The sequence below is a fragment of the Lucilia cuprina genome, chromosome 4, assembly GCF_022045245.1.
Source record: "Lucilia cuprina isolate Lc7/37 chromosome 4, ASM2204524v1, whole genome shotgun sequence".
In the NCBI taxonomy this organism is placed as follows: Eukaryota; Metazoa; Arthropoda; class Insecta; order Diptera; family Calliphoridae; genus Lucilia; species Lucilia cuprina.
Genome location: NC_060952.1, coordinates 92,878,622 through 92,896,739, shown reverse-complemented (window position 1 = coordinate 92,896,739; position 18,118 = coordinate 92,878,622). Strand labels below are relative to the sequence as shown.

Here is an 18,118-nt window from a genome sequence, read left to right as displayed (position 1 = left end):
CCCATTACCCCTAAATGCTCCAATTGAGCAGTGTCCTGTTATTACCCCTACTAAAATCCTTATACTCATCCTGCCCAATCCTAATAGCATTCTGGTTGCTTTTGGATTTAACTTCGGCCATAGTGTTCTTGAAACCCTACAATCCAGTCTACTGTACCAGGATTGGTCAGTGGAGTTTTTGAAATATTCGGAAATTAGCCTATAGTAATGACAAATGGAGGGTTTTACCGAACCGACTCTTCTATCGAGCTCCAAAGCCGAGCACTGTCGGGCCAATTCATTTGCAATCTCATTTCCATGTGTATCACAGTGTCCAGATTTGTTTACAAATCTGCTTTTAGACATTATCCATCCATATATGTATGCATGCTCTTAGCTATCAAATATGTTATATACATATTTCAAAGACAATTTGTCATCATAATCTGAGAGATATTTGTTTTAGCTACAGAATGTTTTTTAGAACATTGAACAATTCCATTTTTGTAATAATAGAATCAGTCAGCATTTCTAATTTAATGTTTGTTATTTTGACAATTGCATTACAAGATAAAACAGGTGCTGTATAATAATGACATGGATCTAAAGTACAAATGATTTTACAGGTGATTCTGCAGTTTTCAAAAATATCAGCTTATAACAAAAATTTCACTTTTTATACCCTTCACCTTCGTGAGAAGGGTATATATAAGTTTGTCATGCCGTTTGTAATTTCTATAATATAATTTTTCGACCGTATAAAGTATATATAATCTGGATCCTTATAGATAGCGGAGTCGATTAAGCCATGTCCGTCTGTCTGTCTGTTGAAATCAATTTTCTGAAGACTCCAAATATCTTGAAGATCCAAATCTTCAATAATTCTGTCAGACATGCTTTCGAGAAGTTTCCTATTGAAAATCAACAAAATCAGTCTATAAATAACTGAGATATGGGTAAAAATCTAAGACTACCTCTGAAATTTTCCTCAACAAATTATAAATAAAAGCATAAAAACAACAACAAAGAGATAAAGCAGTAATATGTTGGTAATACAGCACATATTTGTTTGAGGGTGGTAATACAGTTTAACGGTGGTAGTACAGTATAACGGTTACTATTTCTTTCTGCTACAGTTTATATTTGTTTGTGTGTATGTTATGTGTGACATGTTTGCAGAGATACAAAATAAATAAAAACTGTTTTTTAAAACATACTTGGTGAAGGGTATATAAGATTCGGCACAGCCGAATATAGAAATATTACTTGTTCTATATAAAACATAAAAAATTATTAGAAGATTTTTGCACTTATTTCGCGAACTGATGTTTTTTCTCAACTTTTTCTTTTTTCCCTTTGAAACAAACATTGAAATTTAACTTTTATTATCTTTCACATCTAAAACATACGTTTCACTTTTATCCGTTTTTAAAAAATATTGAACTTTAACAAAATAATTTGGATTTTGTTTGTGTTTCAAAAAACAAAACTTCCTGAAAAATACGCTAAAGTTTAGTTTATTTAAAAGCAAAAATTTAATCCTCTCCTGGAGGCAAAGGTTGATTAACATCATGTGCTGCACCCGCTGCCTGACCATCTGGAGAACGAACACGCAAGGGTACTGGTACTGTGGTAACTGTAGATATAGTGGAAATTTCCATAGGTTCATCCACTTCCTTTTTAATATTTTCCACAGAAATAAAGCCACCCGTATCGTCCTTTACAAAAAAATAGAAAAAAAATATTACTTTTCCCAAATTTTTAATCATACAACAACTTACCGTTATAAAAACATCTACAGCTTTACCCGTTATTATATCCATTATTTGTGGTGTTATACCTGACATAGGCTCCTCCTCTATACTTTGAGCATATTCAATTAACAATGGCCTTAAGTCAGGACACTGTTCGAGGGCATTCATTAATTGTTGTGGAGGCAAATGCAACATAATGGGCAGTGAAGAAGGTTTCAAACGTTGTAAACACTTGAGAAAACCCTCCCATATGACCTTCTGACGCCATACTTGTTTGAGGATTAAACGTTGTAATATATTTAAAACAAAATTAGCCATACGTGGATATAACGTTAAACTTTGTATTATGGTACGCATTAGCAATGTAGGTATGGGTACAATTTCCACCAATTGCTGCAGTACACCAATCAAGACATCCTGAGTGAAAACCTCCTTTTCTGCCAAACACAAAGAAGTGGCCTTGACTATACACTTCAAATCACATTCATTGATATCAATGGTGTGTAGAGCCACCAATATATCAGTAGGTGTGGTTGCCATAGTTTGATTGGCAAATTCTGCTCCTATGCTAAGCAAACGATTGAAGACTTCCTTAACTACCACCTGATTAAGTTTAATTAACTTTGGCAAAGCGCTGAGAATCTCTTGGCGCGTTAAACCACTGAGTATGGGTATTAGAACTCTTACGTCTTTAATTTTATTTTGATATAATTCCTTAACCCTTAGCACGAGTTCGGGGGCAGGTGTAGCTTGTCTTTCGGTTAGTATATAAATAATGCGTATAATTAAGGTTTCGCAACCCTTGGGTGAATCTTCTATCAATTGCAATAGTAAAGGATTTTCAGCACCTAACTTTTTAATGGCTGGGTCAATGGATCGTAATATAGTGCGTTTTAAATCTGCCGAAGTATTGCTATATATTTGGGTTAATTTTTCCAAATACAATTCCGCTCTATAAGGAGCCAAAGTCAATAGCATAATAAGACATATTTTGGCAATTTCTTCTCTCCAGGCGGTTTCTACACCGGGTCTACCATATTCCTCACCAAACATGCTAGCGGGTGGTATTTCTTTTTCCAAATAAGAAGCCAACTCTAAAGCGAATTCATCTATGCGGGCGCTTAACAGTTTTTGGGTAGTGTATAGAGTAACTATATGCTCTAAAGCTTTTTCTCTTATATCCAACCTCTCGTGTATGCAAAAGTTTAGCAAATGTCTTAAAAACTTTGCCTTACGTGGTGGCCTCAAAATGGCCAATTCTTTTAGCAAATCCAAACCATAAGCAGAATATTCTTCCATTAAAATCAATTTCAATAAAGGTTTTAAACTTTCATCGGGCAATAAGGGAGCCTCCAGGTACACTCTCCTCAAGAGCAAAATTTTATCTCTTAACTCACATTTATTTATAATGCCCATAATGATTTGTCCCAATAGCTCATTGTAGGCATGGTCAGGACGATTTTCAGATTTAACATAGGAATGTCTGGTAAAACCTTGTAGTAAACAATATTCTTCATACAACCAGGAGAATGCTAAATCAATTCTTTGCTTAATATCCATCATGATAAATTCAAAGATAAAGTAGCGTACATTATCGGGAAATGTTGCTGCCATTACGGTTAAAATTTTTCTTCTCTTAGCCGACACACCACCCACTATACACTGACGTTCGGCATGCAGTATACGTTTAACAGCATCCATGAGAAATTTTTCCTTTAAAGGTCTCGGGAAAGGTTTGGTAATTTCTTGTAATTTTAAAGCTTTAGCTTTTTGTTTCATGCGTTCAATGAGTTCCTGTTCGCCTTTCATACGTTCCATATTTTCTCTTAGCTTTTTAGTAGCCTCCTCCTTGCGCTGTTGTTCATCATCCAGAATAACAGTTTCGGAACCAGAGGGCTCTTCCACTTCCATTACTTCTTCAATGACTTTATTACTGTTTGTTTTATCTTTTCTTAAGACTTTCATGGGCACCTCCTTGGTAAAGGCTGCCGAGCCGGGACCTATTTTCTGTTCAGTCATTTGTTGGCCTAATAAATTGGAGATTTTCGAAACCTGTTGTGCTATAGATAAATCCTTAATGGGCGTATATTCTTGCAAAAATTTTTCCGGTGCTGTATCTGGTAATTTAGGCAAATATTCCACCACCAAATTAACCACAGTATTGGTGGAACGCAAATGTTCTGCCAGAAATTTCTCATTAACTTTAGTGGATTTTTGTCTTTGTTTTTCCAACTCCTCCTCATCCACCACCATCTCTTGAGTTTCATCTTTATCATCAGTATGTTGTGCTTTGCCCAAACGCATTTTTTTGTGTAAATTACTGGTAGCATTTTCCAAAATACGTTTCTGTCTTCTCATCTGCTCCTGTTTATCCATTTTTGGTATAGCTCTTTGCACTTCACCCTGAGAGGCTCCCAAATCATTTAATAAATGTTTTATAACCGATTGATACTCGTACGAACCCTTATTCTTAAGCAAAGCCATCAATTGCATTTTTAAACTTTTTCTCACCGAACTAACTTGTGAATCTGTTAGAGTGGGTGGCAAATTGGAATTTAAGCTTTTAAATGCCTCTATTACAGGACCCATAAGGCTGGGCCTCAACTTGGCTATAGTGCAGAGACTACCCGTGCATGCTATCAGATTCACCGAAGAAATATGTGTGGCCGCATGAAATTTCAATAGAATATCAAAAATATTGAGAGCTTCCTCTTCCAACTTTTTACGTTTAATTATTTTAAGACTTTCTGGTATATTTTCCAAAGAGAAATCGTTTTCCCTCTTTTGGCTATCTTCATCGGGATAGCTTTGCAGCACCACCACACCCTCTAGAAACTTGATGGCATTTGTGCGTATGCCATCGTTTTCATTGTCTATAAGATCTAGAATTTGTGCCTTAATCAAGCTCAAAACATTCCAGGCTTGTTCACAGCTATCCGTTAATTCTTGTTGACTACATATCCATTGTAAACCATTTTTATAAATGCTACCGGATGCCTGTATAACACGCTTGATTACTTGGGGAGAACGATCACGCAACAGCATGGATATAACATTGACTACTTGACCCAAATATTCAACTTTTACTTTGCTGTAATTGGACACTGTTTAGTTGATAGTTCCATTGGGAAGTTACTTCTCCAACTTACCATATTTGCTCCATAAAACCCACCACCTGTTTGCGTACATCCATATTGGTATCATGAGCTAAAGATAAAATGTGTTCTAAAAACTCTTCCAACAGCTCAACACATGAACTCATAATGGTTTCTTGGATTTTAACCAACAATTCACATTTCACCTGTGGTTCCGAGGTGTTGATATCGTTGATCCATTCCACCACCTAATGAAGGGAAATACATTTTAGAGGAGAAAGAATATATGTAATAACAATAATAGTCTATTTCTGCAGAAATATTGTGTTAAATATTCTCCATAAACAGAAAGTGACTCCAAGGCTTTTGGCTACTTACACGAGCTCTTGCATTGGCTGTCTTTTCATCGGTAAACAAGTTTACAGTTTCACTGAGAAACTGGGAACGGCCCAATATGGGATCCATTTTGTTATAAATAATTTCAACACTTTTATTAAAACAAACTAAATTTTCTTAAAATTAAAGCAATTATAAATAAAAATTCTAAAAAATGCAAAGCCGGCCGTTAGAGTCCAGTGTCAGCAAACATTAATTACGTCGTCTGACACTAAAAATGTCGGTGGCGGCTTAAAATTGCGTGTAACTCTTCAACTGAGTTTTTCAAAAAATATTTTCAACAATATTAAACACTACATTTAAACATTTTTCTACTTCTCTCACAAAAAAGTTTCCTATGCCTGTCTTGTACATAAGCACTAGGTAAATTTTTGCTTAAGTTTGCAAACGACGACAACTGACAATAAAAATTTTGGCGACATCTTAAAATCGGCTGCACATGAACTTAGCAGCACTGTGCTGATTTTTTTAACACTTTTTAACGGTATTAAATATCCGTTTTAAAAACGGAAGTTAATATTTATAAAAATCAATATTTGTATTTCAACAAATTAGCTAATTTGAGCAAAATTTCTGTTATTATGAAGTTTTTCAATAGGTTAGAGGCCGTTTATCGTATTTGTGTGTTGTACGCAGCAAATCTTGATGCGGCTTCAAATTTGCATGGTTAATTTTATCAGAGCTATGTTATTTTATACATGTTTGTGTGTGAAACGCATCAAATCTGCTGCAGAAGAAAACTATATACACACAACTTGGCAGCACTTGTAATACTTTCTCAAATTTGACATTTGCGAAATGTCAAATGAATAATTTTTGCAAACTTGGTGACACTGAGTCAATAATGAATTGATTTTCATTTTTTTGGAAAAAATTCGTAATGAAGATTTATTAATTAATGTATTTATTAATTAATCTAATACTTTGAAACATAAAGTTAAAGAGTGTTGAAATACCAAGAAATTGAAGCGAATTATTTCATTATAGAAATATACGAAAAACAACGACTGCAAGACAAGTGAAAAAAGTACGAAAAAATAGAAAAAAAAAATACTTCAAAAAGAGGCAAAGCAAAAAAAGTTAAAAAAACACTCATACGCCTTAAAGACAGCAGTAGAAAAAGCAACAACTACAACAACATTAAGGAAAAGATTAAAACGCGAAAAAACATAAACGATCATCGAGCAAACGAAAAGCAAAGAAAAATAAATAATATAAAACGAGAAAATCCAATAAAGCACCGACTGCTACCAGACAGAGGCAGTTCTGGAGATTTAGAAGAAGACAAAAGGAAGGCACAGTACACATAAACAACGTAAAAATAAAGCCTCCAATCAAGGCCAGCAAAGTGAAAAAGAAGAAACTAAACACATAAAATAAACAAAAATTAGCCGACATTAATTGAAATTTAAACGAACCTATAGCACAATTGGCAAACAAAACACATACACAGTGAGCAGAGGGAGCAGACACCGGCTTAGTTTGCAAAACACACACATTGCTAGTGGAGGCGTTTGACGCAGCCACTCAGCTGTCAATGTCCGGTAATCAAGCACAAGCCGGCAATAATGTCGGTGTTGGCGGTGGTAGTGGGGGTAGTGCCGGAGGCAATGGCGGAAGTGGTGGCGGAGGTGGTGGCGGCAGCGGTGCCGGTAGCAGTGGTGGCAGTTCATCACAACATTTACAGCATCAGCAGCAGCAACACACACCACCACAGATAATAGCTGGTATTACTGCGGGTACTACAACATCAACCTCTACTATGGCTGTGGCTGGTTCTAGTTCATCAGCAGATGCCCTCAATATGGCAGCTGATTCTTCACCGCGCGAGTCTGGTGATGATTCGGAAGATGAGAGTGAAATTCTCGAAGAATCCCCCTGCGGGAGATGGTTAAAACGTCGCGAAGAAGTCGATCAACGCGATGTCCCCGGTATCGATTGTGTCCATCTGGCTATGGACACCGAGGAGGGTGTAGAAGTCGTCTGGAATGAGGTGCAATATGCCAGTCTACAGGAGCTGAAGTCGCAGGAAGACAAAATGCGTCAAGTCTTTGACAATCTTCTACAATTGGACCACCAAAACTTAGTTAAGTTCCATCGCTACTGGACAGATACTCGACAGCCTGACCGGCCGCGCGTTATCTTCATAACGGAATTTATGTCGTCTGGTTCTTTAAAACAGTTCCTTAAACGTACCAAACGCAACGCCAAACGTCTACCCCTAGAGGCCTGGCGTCGTTGGTGCACACAGATTTTATCTGCGCTCAACTATTTGCATTCCTGCATACCGCCCATCATCCACGGCAACCTAACCTGTGATAGCATTTTCATCCAACACAATGGTCTCGTTAAAATCGGCACCGTTGTACCCGATGCGGTCCACTACAGTGTCCGCCATCAGCAGCACAAGGACGTCGAACAGGCTGCTCAGCACTTTATGGCCCCCGAATATGGTGCTGCCGAACAGCTAACTGCCGCCGTCGATATTTACGCTTTCGGCATGTGTGCCCTTGAGATGGCCGCTCTCGAGATCCAAAATAGTGCTGGTGAAACATCCACCACCATCAATGAAGAGACAATATTAAGGACAATTAATAGTCTAGAACATGATCTACAAAGGGATTTAATATTTAAGTGCTTGCGGAGAAATCCATCCGAGAGGCCAAATGCCAGTGATATACTTTTTCATCCGCTACTATTTGAGGTGAGTGAGTAATTGTTTAAATATCTCTACAGAATATGTCGGTATATATGTATGAATGTGTGTATGTCTTTCTGTCTGCCCATCCATCCAACCGTCCGTCTGTTTCTGTGCACTATGTATGTTTTTGCTGTCATTTTTTTCTGTTTTGTTGTTGCTGCTATCTGTGTGTGTGTGTTTTTCTCTTTTTTGCAAATTTATTTTTTCATAGTTTCTTTATCCATATGTATGTGTTGTATTGATGAAGAAAATAATGAAAAAACAAGTAAGAAATTATAGTCAGGCGAAGACGACATTTAATATCCTTACACCTGCTACAAAAATAAAATGTTAATTAGTTTTTATTATAAAGTTTTTATTATAAAATTTATTGTTAAACAAAATTGTGGACATTTAAGTCAAGTTTTGAAGGGGGCTTTTTTAAGGGACTAGGGTCAAATTATAAAGTTCGTGAGTGTCATCAAGGCTAGTGTAGAACTTGGTTTTACAGCTTTTTGTCGAAATAGGAGTATATGTATTTAACTTAATTATGAACTTAAAAGCCCTATTCGGGTTCAGTTGTATGGGTCTAGGTGAAATAATGGACCAATGTTAACTATTTTCAATAGGCTTCGCCAATGGAACAATAGTAATTTGACTACAAGGTTTACATAGACAAACATATAGACGGTCGGACATTGTATACTTTAAGGTGGGTATAAGCCCTATATTATTATGCGTTACAATCATCAAAACAAAGCTTATATAAACTCCCCACTAAATTGGTGTAGGGTATAATAACTACATCAACAACAACAAACGACAGCAGCAGCAGTAGTACAAACACCAATAACTGCAAGAACAACAAACTGTATGTAGGACATTATAGCTGACTAATCAAAGTCAATGGTATGAGGTTTTCTCTTTAAGGGCCAATCTTTAGGTGAACGATTAGCGATTGCATTAAAATTAATCCTTGAATGTAATTTTTGAGTACTCAGTTAAATTTTAGTGTAAACAGCTGAAAATGAATACAATTTTTATAAAAATTAACAAAAAAATGTTTTTTAGTTCTTGCTTAACACTTTCTTTTGGTTTTTATTGATATCACATTAACAGTTGTCTTCTTCTTCTTTTTAATAAAACATGCACTGTTTTTTTTTCATAGCAAATAAAACACCTTTGACTGTTGTTTTATATGGCAACACTAAAGTTTAAATTTGTTATCAAAAGAGAATAAGATTTAGATTTAATTCATTTTTAGATTAAAGTAATCTAATTATTAATTGACATTTAATTGCCAACTTAAAAACACGCACTCAATGATACATTTATATATAGCATACCTTAAGGATTACAAAAATGCACTTGGGACAAGTGCCAAGGGAACTTTTGTGTAATTTCTTTGAAAATATGATTGTAACAAGAAAATTTTAATTCACTTTGATTTCAATTACAATAGCAAATTGTTTAGGGAATACTTATTATGCTTTAAGGTAGACAAGGGGAATGTAAAGATATATGTTTTCATATTTTCAACAAGTTTTTTATTTTAGAAGGAAGAAAATTTCATTATTTTGATTAAATTTAATTAAATTTATAACTTTTGAACATTTTTGTGCAATTCTTTATTGTGCTATTGCTATTCTGTTGTTAGTTTTAAAAATTTAAATAATAATGTCTTTGATTATAGTGAATAAACCAAAAAGAAAAACTTAATTTGATATTCTATCTAGGTGTACCGGAATAATTGGTGTTGTGTAATGTCCTTGTGTAAAGTTATTTTGAAATTTATTATAATGAAAATTTCAAATTTATTGATTCGTAAATGTATTTATATTGTTACCCTTTTTGTAAAACCATTTAAATCAGCCTGCATTAGAAATTATGTATATACATATCTCCTTAAAGACAGACAGACAAATCGTTCGACAACTAACAGTAGTAGGTATTAGCCTTTATTCTTTAAGCTTAATTGTATAATGCTGTGTATTTGCAAATAAATAGTTTTGTCATTGAACTTTTCACTTAATAAAATGACCTCTAATATGGAATCTTTTCTACTATACTCAACGATGACAAACTGATTCAACCTTCATTAGTAATTGAATTATAAGAAGAATGCGGGCTAAATACAAAAAAAATATATATAATAAAGCAACAAATTGAAATATTACAAACAGTTGTTGTAATAGCAGAGCAAAGCTAATAAAGAATATGATTTTTGTATGGAATAAAACTATTCTGAACTAGCAAATAACTAAAATTTCTTTAGTTTTTAATGACATAATAAATATTTAAACGCTTTCAAGGTGCAAATACACATTTGAGGAAATAGACAAGATTTTGTTGTTATATTTTAAAGATAATTTTAAAAGCTAATAGGTTGCATGTGTTGTCTAGAGTTGTTTGCTTTTGGCATTAGTTTAGCAAATATTTGAGCAGCAAAAAAACTTTGTTTTTAATAATATAATGTAAATAGTTTGATATACAAACTAAACTCTTTAAATAATTAGAAAAAACCTTATTCTATTGACCAATTCACAATCGGTGTTGTACCGTTGTATCGTAGTACGTTGTAATTCTTTTATAATTGATTTGTTTTTGTTTCAAAAAATTTTATTTGAAAAATGTTTATGACATACAACGCTAGAATGATACGACATCGTAATTATGTTCAAATTTATCGAAATTCCCTTAACATGTTTAAAAATTTTGAACTTAAATCAATTTTGCAAAACATCTAATGAAACAAATCTTTTGAAGATTTATTCATTCCCATTTCCTAACGAATTAAAATCATAACATTCGTTTGTTTTTAAATTTTCTTTAATAAAATCTAAACGTTTTATTTATCTAGTGTTTTATGTGTCCTTACCGCGGATTTCTTTATATTTGTTCACTTTTTCTCTTCCCCTTATGTTCTTTTACCAAACAGGTGCATTCATTGAAACTACTGGCTGCCCATTGTTTAATTTTTTCACCTAAGAATCGTACAATGTTTTCGGAAACTGTTATCGATGGCATGATGCAAAAATACAATCGTCCCGATGTCGTAATGGCTCATATAAAATGGACCAGCAGCATAGAAGAGGAGATAAAACCACAACAGACTGCTGAGGCTAATGCCTCAACACCCGAAGAACAACAGGCCGAACAACAGCAACAACAAAAACAAAAAGTTTCCAGAGTAACAATCAAAGAATATCGTTTATCGGATGTGCCATCGGCTGATAAATTGGAAAAGTTTGTGGAGGATGTTAAGTTTGGTGTATATCCCTTGACATCGTTTAGTGGTAAGAAACCACCACATTTCCGTTCAAGGGCTGCTTCGCCAGAACGTGCTGATTCCGTTAAGTCAGCCACACCGGAGCCGGTTGACATTGAATCACGTCGTATTGTCAATATGATGTGTAGTGTCAAGAAACTAAAGGAGGGTAGTAGTGATATACTCATGACCATACTTTTACGCATGGATGATAAAATGAATCGTCAGCTATCTTGTGATGTTACCGAAAATGATACGGCCTCTGATTTAACACAAGAACTGGTGCGTCTAGGTTTTGTGCATATAGATGATCAGGATAAGATACAGGCTCTGCTAGAAGAAACATTGCGCAGTACCTTTTCGGAGGGTGGAGCCGCCTATGGTGAATATGGAGCTCAGGAGCGTACATTTAGTGCTACAATAAATGAACCCAGCAGCAGTGGCAATGTTAACGTCAACACTGCAACAAGCAATAATAATAACAACAACAACAGTAGCAACAATAACAATAATGCCATAATGATAACAAAGACATTACCAGCCAATCCTAGTATGACATCCCTTAGTCAAATGGAAAGAAATTGGTCTATAGCTGATTCTGATGCTGCCGCTGCAACAGCATCACTAATGCTGCAAGCACAAAATCAGGCACAGGTTCAGATGCAGCCACAACAACAGCAACAATTGACAACAACAACTGCTTTAACATCGCCCATGCCACCAACTGCGGCAGCTGCTACAGCTTTGGGTTTGACCGGTACTGTAACGGTGCCTATGGTAGATCCCTTAGCCGGTCATGTTATGTATGTGCCACATGAGCAAATACAACAGCAACAACAACAGCATCAGCAACAGTTACATCAGCAACAACAACAACAGCAACAGCATCATCCCCAACACCAACATTCTCCTCCGCAACATCTTCAACAGCCACAGCAATTACATCAACATATAGATCCCTCTATGATATCTATGGATGTGGTTGACAATACCACTAGCCATCATCTTCAGCAGCAACAACACCAACAACAACAACAGCAGCAGCAACTTTACTTAAATCCTGCTGTAAATGCCTCTCCTCTTCATACTAACTTTTCAGCTTCCCCTATACCTACTGCAATACCTACTAACACCACCACTTCCACCTCTTCAACTACAACTATCAATTAATAGTATTTAAATAATTAAAGCAAAACAAACCCATATTCTTCTTTCTTTGTTTTAATCTATTATTTATAGTAAAAGAAACAACAAGTTGAAATCAAAACAAAACAAAAAATAAAAGATAAACATTAAAGAAAAGTCGAATCAATGGAAAGTTCAAGAGGATTTAATGAAGACATATAACACAAAAACTCTAGTCCTTTATGGTCCTTTTTCTCTTTTAAATACGTAAATTGATTTTAATAAAACATCTTGTGGAAACATTCGCTAAAAAGGTAGCCAGCCAGCCAAACAAACAATCCAAACATCCAAATGCCATGTTATATGAAAACGCAATGATTCCTAATTATTAAGCCATTGAAGAAAGCAGCATATATATTTGAAACAAACTTCTCTCTAACTCTTGCTGTCTGCACTAACTAAAGAATGATTTCAACAGGAAAAGTAACAGTAACAGCTACATAAATAATTAAGTTAAAGGTAAGATTTGTTTTTCTTCATTACAATGAAACATTTTTAACAATTTTATTGCTATTAGTTAAGTAGTAAATCGTTTTATTACTTAGCTAAGACTTATGCTAATTTACTTTTGATTACTTAATATTAGATTGTTTTAAACTAATGTGTTATAGATTGGACTATAGAGATAGTTTAGATTGAGTTTATAGTAGACTATTACACTATAGCTAGCCTATACATTGTACTATAGACTAGACTGTAGATTATTTTACAGACTAGACTAGACTATAGACTAGACTACATACTAAACAAGACTAGATTATAGACTAGACTATATACTAAACCAGACTTTAGACTAGACTATATACTACATTATAGAATAGACTATAAACTAAACTATAGACTAGACTGTAAACTAGACTATAGACTAGACTATAGACCAGAGTATAGACTAGACTTTAGACAAGACTATAGACTAGACTATAGACTAGACTATAGACTAGACTATAGACTAGACTATAGACTAGACTATAGACTAGACTATAGACTAGACTATAGACTAGACTATAGACTAGACTATAGACTAGACTATAGACTAGACTATAGACTAGACTATAGACTAGACTATAGACTAGACTATAGAATAGACTATAGACAAGACTATAGACAAGACTATAGACTAGACTATAGACTAGATTATAGACCAGACAATAGACTAGACTGTAGACTAGACTATAGACTAGTCTGAAGACTAGACTATAGACTAGTCTGAAGACTAGACTAAAGACTACACTATAGACTATAGACTTGACTATTGACTAGACGAAAGACTAGACTTTAGACTTGAGTATAGATTAGACTAGTCGATTGCCTAGACTGGACTATAGACTAGACTAGGCTATAGATTAGACTTTAGACTTGACCATAGTCTAGTTTGTAATGTAGACTTATTCTCGTCTATTGTCTAGACTATAGTCTAGTCTATAGAATAGATTATAGACTAAACTATATACTAGACAATAGACCAAAACATAGGCTAGACTAGACTATAGACTAGACTATAGACTAGACTATATAAGCTAGACTATAAACAAAAGACTTATAGAGTAAAATATAGATTGGACTATATGTAGAATGTGTAGTCTAGCTATAGTCCAATAGCAAGACTATAGATAATCTATACGTTATACTACAGACTAGACTGTGAACTGATTTATAAACTATAGACTAAATTTTGTCTCACATAGTTTATTTTTCGACAAAAGTATAAAACAATCTAATATACATTTGCATAAATTTAAAAAAACATATATATAATATTCTATACAGAGTTCTTAACAATTCCATAAATATTTCTTTCCATTTTAGTTCAAAACACTAAGAAAAAAAACGAATGCTAAACAAACATGTTTTTTTTAACAATCTTTGCCTTTAAATTAATAAAATCTTTTTGTCAAATTTATTATTTATTTTTGTTAAATTTACGAAAAAAAATACTTATAATATTTCCAACCAAAAAATTTGTTTTAAAATAATTTCTTTAAGTTTGCAAAACGAATATTAAACTAAAAACAAAATGACTCAATTATTCTTTAACAGCTCTTAAAAGAAAAGAGTATAAACTTTTCATTTGTATACATATTTTTATTTTTAAAATAATATTTAAAAAGGAAAAACTAAATATTGAGTCCAGTCACGTAGTTTACTCATTTATAAATGTATTATTTGTTTTTTCTTTTTTTTTTTTAATAAATTAAACAAAAAAAGGGAGAGTAAGAGAAGAGGGGATGGAATATTTTCATTAATAACTTTTAAATGATAAGAAAGACTAAAATTAAATAAACATAATAAGAAAAACTAAAAAATGTTTTTAAACTACATACATACATAATTTTTGATATTTATTGTGTGTTTTTTAAGTGAATTTAAATTAAAAAAAAAGAAAGTTTTTTAAGGAATCTTAAAAAACTCCCCCCCTTAAACAAAGTAATTAAAAATTATTTTAGATAAAAACAAAACAGATTTAAACGTAAATAAAATCAAGGCTTCCAAAAAGCAAAGACATTAAAAACTTAAAATAAAAAAGCAAAATTAAAAAATTAATTAAATAAATAAAAGAAAAATAACTTACTTAGATGGCTAAAATATAATTTAACAAAAAAGTATAATAATAAAGAATTCATTAAATAAATAAAGACGAGACACACATACACTTTTTAAATAACTCTCCAAAAAAATTTAAATGTTTCATATATAAACAATAAAATCCATTAATAAATTAACAACAATTGTCATAAGTTTTTCGTTTTATTATTATTTACGCTGTGTAAACTATTTTAAGTATAATTTAACAAAGAAAAAAAAGTAAAATGTTTGAAAATAAATAAGATTTTATTTAATGACTGTGACTACTCATATTATACATTTTTTAAGCATACACAAAAAATCCATTTAAATGAATGAAAAAAAAAAACAAAAAATGTGCGCTTTATTATTACTAAAAGTTATTATTATTATTATTGATTATGGATCAGTAAATAAATCTATATATGTAAATTTAAGCAAGACAACAACATGAAGAATAATAAAAAAACATAAATATAAATATATTAAGAAAAAAGATTGATGCTAAATGTGTATAAAAAAACAAAGATTTCCTGATACACTAAAATCAACCTCCCCGAAAAAAATTTAAAGAAATTCACATTAACAAACCCCTTACACTTATATAGCTTATTTAATGTATTCATTGTAATTCATAAAGTAACCGTAACAAAAATTTCTTTAATAACAGAAATTAACATTTAAATTTGACATTTTTTTTTAGTATTTCAACAAACAAATTTCCATAGATACAATTAAAGAAAAAAAAACCAAACATAAATCATCAATCGTTTAACTAAATAATAAAAAAAATATATAAAGTATTACCACAAGAAAATAAAAAAAATCATAAATAGTAATACCAGCAGGCATCATTCATATACGATATACATATAAAAACCACATTATTTAATAATAGCAACATGAAAAACAAATCATAACAAAAAAAAACATTTCGAAAATAAAAAAAAACAAAAAATTTCATATAATGAAGACAAAAACAAACAAAAAAACTAAAAATTTTCACATGTGGTTTTATTTTCTTTGGCAAAAAAACGTTAAACAATCAAAAGTAAGTTTTAGTAGACCTAAAAAGGTGCAATTAGCAATTTCCTTTAACAGTCAGTTCTTATTAGATTAAAAAAATTTAGTCTCATTGTGCCACTAAAAATGTATATACTTTAAAGGGTTAAATTATAAAACTAATAACGGCTTTGAGTTAATTTTAAGACGGCGTTCAAAATTTTAGTGACAACCGCCAACGTCGTTAATTTATTGAGTGCACAGAACTTTGAGTGTGCTTTTATTTGTTTTATTTTACGTGAAAATTTATAATTTTTATTAATTATTCTTAATAATTATTACACAAAAAAATGCCTGAAACTTTAGTAAACAATGAAATGGAAACCTTAACAACTGAGGCAGTAAAATGTGATGAGTCCACAGAATCTTCTGCCACTACAGAGAAAGCGGCAAAAACTGAAAGCAACAATGAAGAAGAAACAACTCCTGTAAAGACACCAAATTATAATTTGAATAAATTTCGTTTGCAGCGTATACTTAATAATAATACTCGTAATAAGAGTATAGCTTTATTGGGTAATTTCCCCGATTCATCGCCAAGTGATAAGGCTATTGTTATATTTGAAAAGAAAGCATTCCAAGAAAGTGAGGTTGCTACCGGTAAAAACGAAGAAGATGAAGTGGAAGAGAATGCTAAAGAAAATGGCAGTAAAAAAAGTGTTAAAGAAAATGTGCAGACGGCTGAGGAGGAGGAGCCAATGAAACCTACTTATTTTTGCAGTGATTTAATAGTACAAACACAATTTATCAATAATATTTACGGCAGTTATCAATGTACTCCACCGGCTAAATTAAGTGGTAAGTTGTTTAGGTTAAACTAAGGTTATTAAGAGAAATTATATTGTTCCAAGGACGTTCGACTGTATGTCCAATATGTTTTTTAACTTTTTGTTAGTTTTAAATCTTCATTTTAGTTAGACATACTTATTTACTAATTCCTTAAGTTTCTAATATAATTTCTTTTAAAATTTAGGTGTTAAGGCTACTGTTGTTTATCCAGCTACAGATAAACACATCGAAAAGTATTCCATTTGTCAGAAATTTGTAATAAACGAAACTCCCGAGCTATATAAAGAAATAACACTTCCTTACATTACCTCAAGTCAATTTTCCCTAGAGGTAAGTACAGATATTTGTTTATTATATGTATTACAATGAAAAATTAGGTTTTTTTATTAACTAATACTTAACACGGTTTTCGTTAAGATAAATCATATGAAAAATAATTATTTTTCCACTTATAAATATTGCTGAAAGAAAAACAAAAACACAACCAAAACATAATTTCCTTTTTATAGTGGGTCTACAATATTTTGGAACATAAACAAGAAACTGAACGTATTATTTTTGAAGATCCTGATCCAGAAAATGGTTTTATACTCTTGCCTGATCTTAAGTGGGACGGTCATAATGTTGAAAATCTTTATGTCTTAGCCATAACTCATAAACGTGATATTAAATCTTTGCGTGATCTCAATTCTTCCCACCTTCCTTTATTGCGCAATATACGCTCACGTATTGCTGAGGTAATAGAATCACGTTACGGTATACTAGCTACTCAATTACGTATGTATTTCCATTATCAACCATCGTTCTATCATCTGCATATACACATTAATCCTGTACGCAATGATGCTCCCGGTATTTGGTGTGAAAAATCTCATATGTTAGATACTGTCATTAATAATTTGGAACTTTTAAATGATTATTATCAAAAAGCTACTTTACCGTTTGTTTTGTATGATGGCAATAAACTTTTGGAATTATATGAAGCTAAAATGACCATTAGAAAAGCACTTAAACGTTCAGCGGAAAAGTTGGATGCTGCAGCAGAAGAGAAAGAAGATGATGTTAAGGCTAAAAAACCAAAACTTAGCGATGAGACTAATGAAGCTTTAGACGAACCAAAGGCTGTGACGAACTAAAAATTAAGTTTGTGGTATTATCCTAGTGTTGGACTGTTATGTTTAACGTACTAAGAACATATTTTTTTGCAATTATAATTAAGTCAAAATTTTAACATTTTATTATCTTTAAAAACTAATTAAATGAAAAAAACTATTTACGTTTAAATCTTGAAAAATATGAAATCTTTTTTGTTTCGATATGATTGAAAAAAGTTTTGAAAGTTTGACAT

The 18,118-nt window shown here is 32.4% G+C and overlaps 3 protein-coding genes across 5 annotated transcripts; 2 read left to right on the top strand and 1 right to left on the bottom strand.

The window, feature by feature from the left end:
* Positions 1-1,191: 1,191 nt before the first annotated feature.
* LOC111682684 (symplekin) lies at positions 1,192-5,424 on the bottom strand. Its single transcript, XM_023444677.2, has 4 exons — positions 5,207-5,424; positions 4,883-5,076; positions 1,761-4,824; positions 1,192-1,697 (listed from the first exon to the last, which is right to left on the bottom strand). Exons 1-4 carry the CDS (start codon positions 5,291-5,293, stop codon positions 1,515-1,517), a joined length of 3,528 nt encoding a protein of 1,175 aa, XP_023300445.2. The 5' UTR covers positions 5,294-5,424; the 3' UTR covers positions 1,192-1,514.
* Positions 5,425-6,028: 604 nt separating this feature from the next.
* LOC111682696 (nuclear receptor-binding protein homolog) lies at positions 6,029-12,377 on the top strand. Its single transcript, XM_023444690.2, has 2 exons — positions 6,029-7,928; positions 10,843-12,377. Exons 1-2 carry the CDS (start codon positions 6,762-6,764, stop codon positions 12,340-12,342), a joined length of 2,667 nt encoding a protein of 888 aa, XP_023300458.2. The 5' UTR covers positions 6,029-6,761; the 3' UTR covers positions 12,343-12,377.
* Positions 12,378-12,681: 304 nt separating this feature from the next.
* On the top strand, positions 12,682-18,064 carry LOC111682688 (m7GpppX diphosphatase). 3 transcript variants are annotated; one of them, XM_046950575.1, is made up of 4 exons: positions 12,682-12,816; positions 16,288-16,779; positions 16,955-17,100; positions 17,280-18,064. In XM_046950575.1, exons 2-4 carry the CDS (start codon positions 16,299-16,301, stop codon positions 17,904-17,906), a joined length of 1,254 nt encoding a protein of 417 aa, XP_046806531.1. In that variant the 5' UTR covers positions 12,682-12,816; positions 16,288-16,298; the 3' UTR covers positions 17,907-18,064. The 3 variants fall into 3 exon arrangements, with proteins under 3 accessions (XP_046806531.1, XP_046806530.1, XP_023300449.2); XM_046950574.1 differs by lacking the exon at positions 12,682-12,816 and adding an exon at positions 15,326-15,970; XM_023444681.2 differs by lacking the exon at positions 12,682-12,816 and having other exon boundaries at positions 15,986-16,779.
* Positions 18,065-18,118: the final 54 nt, after the last annotated feature.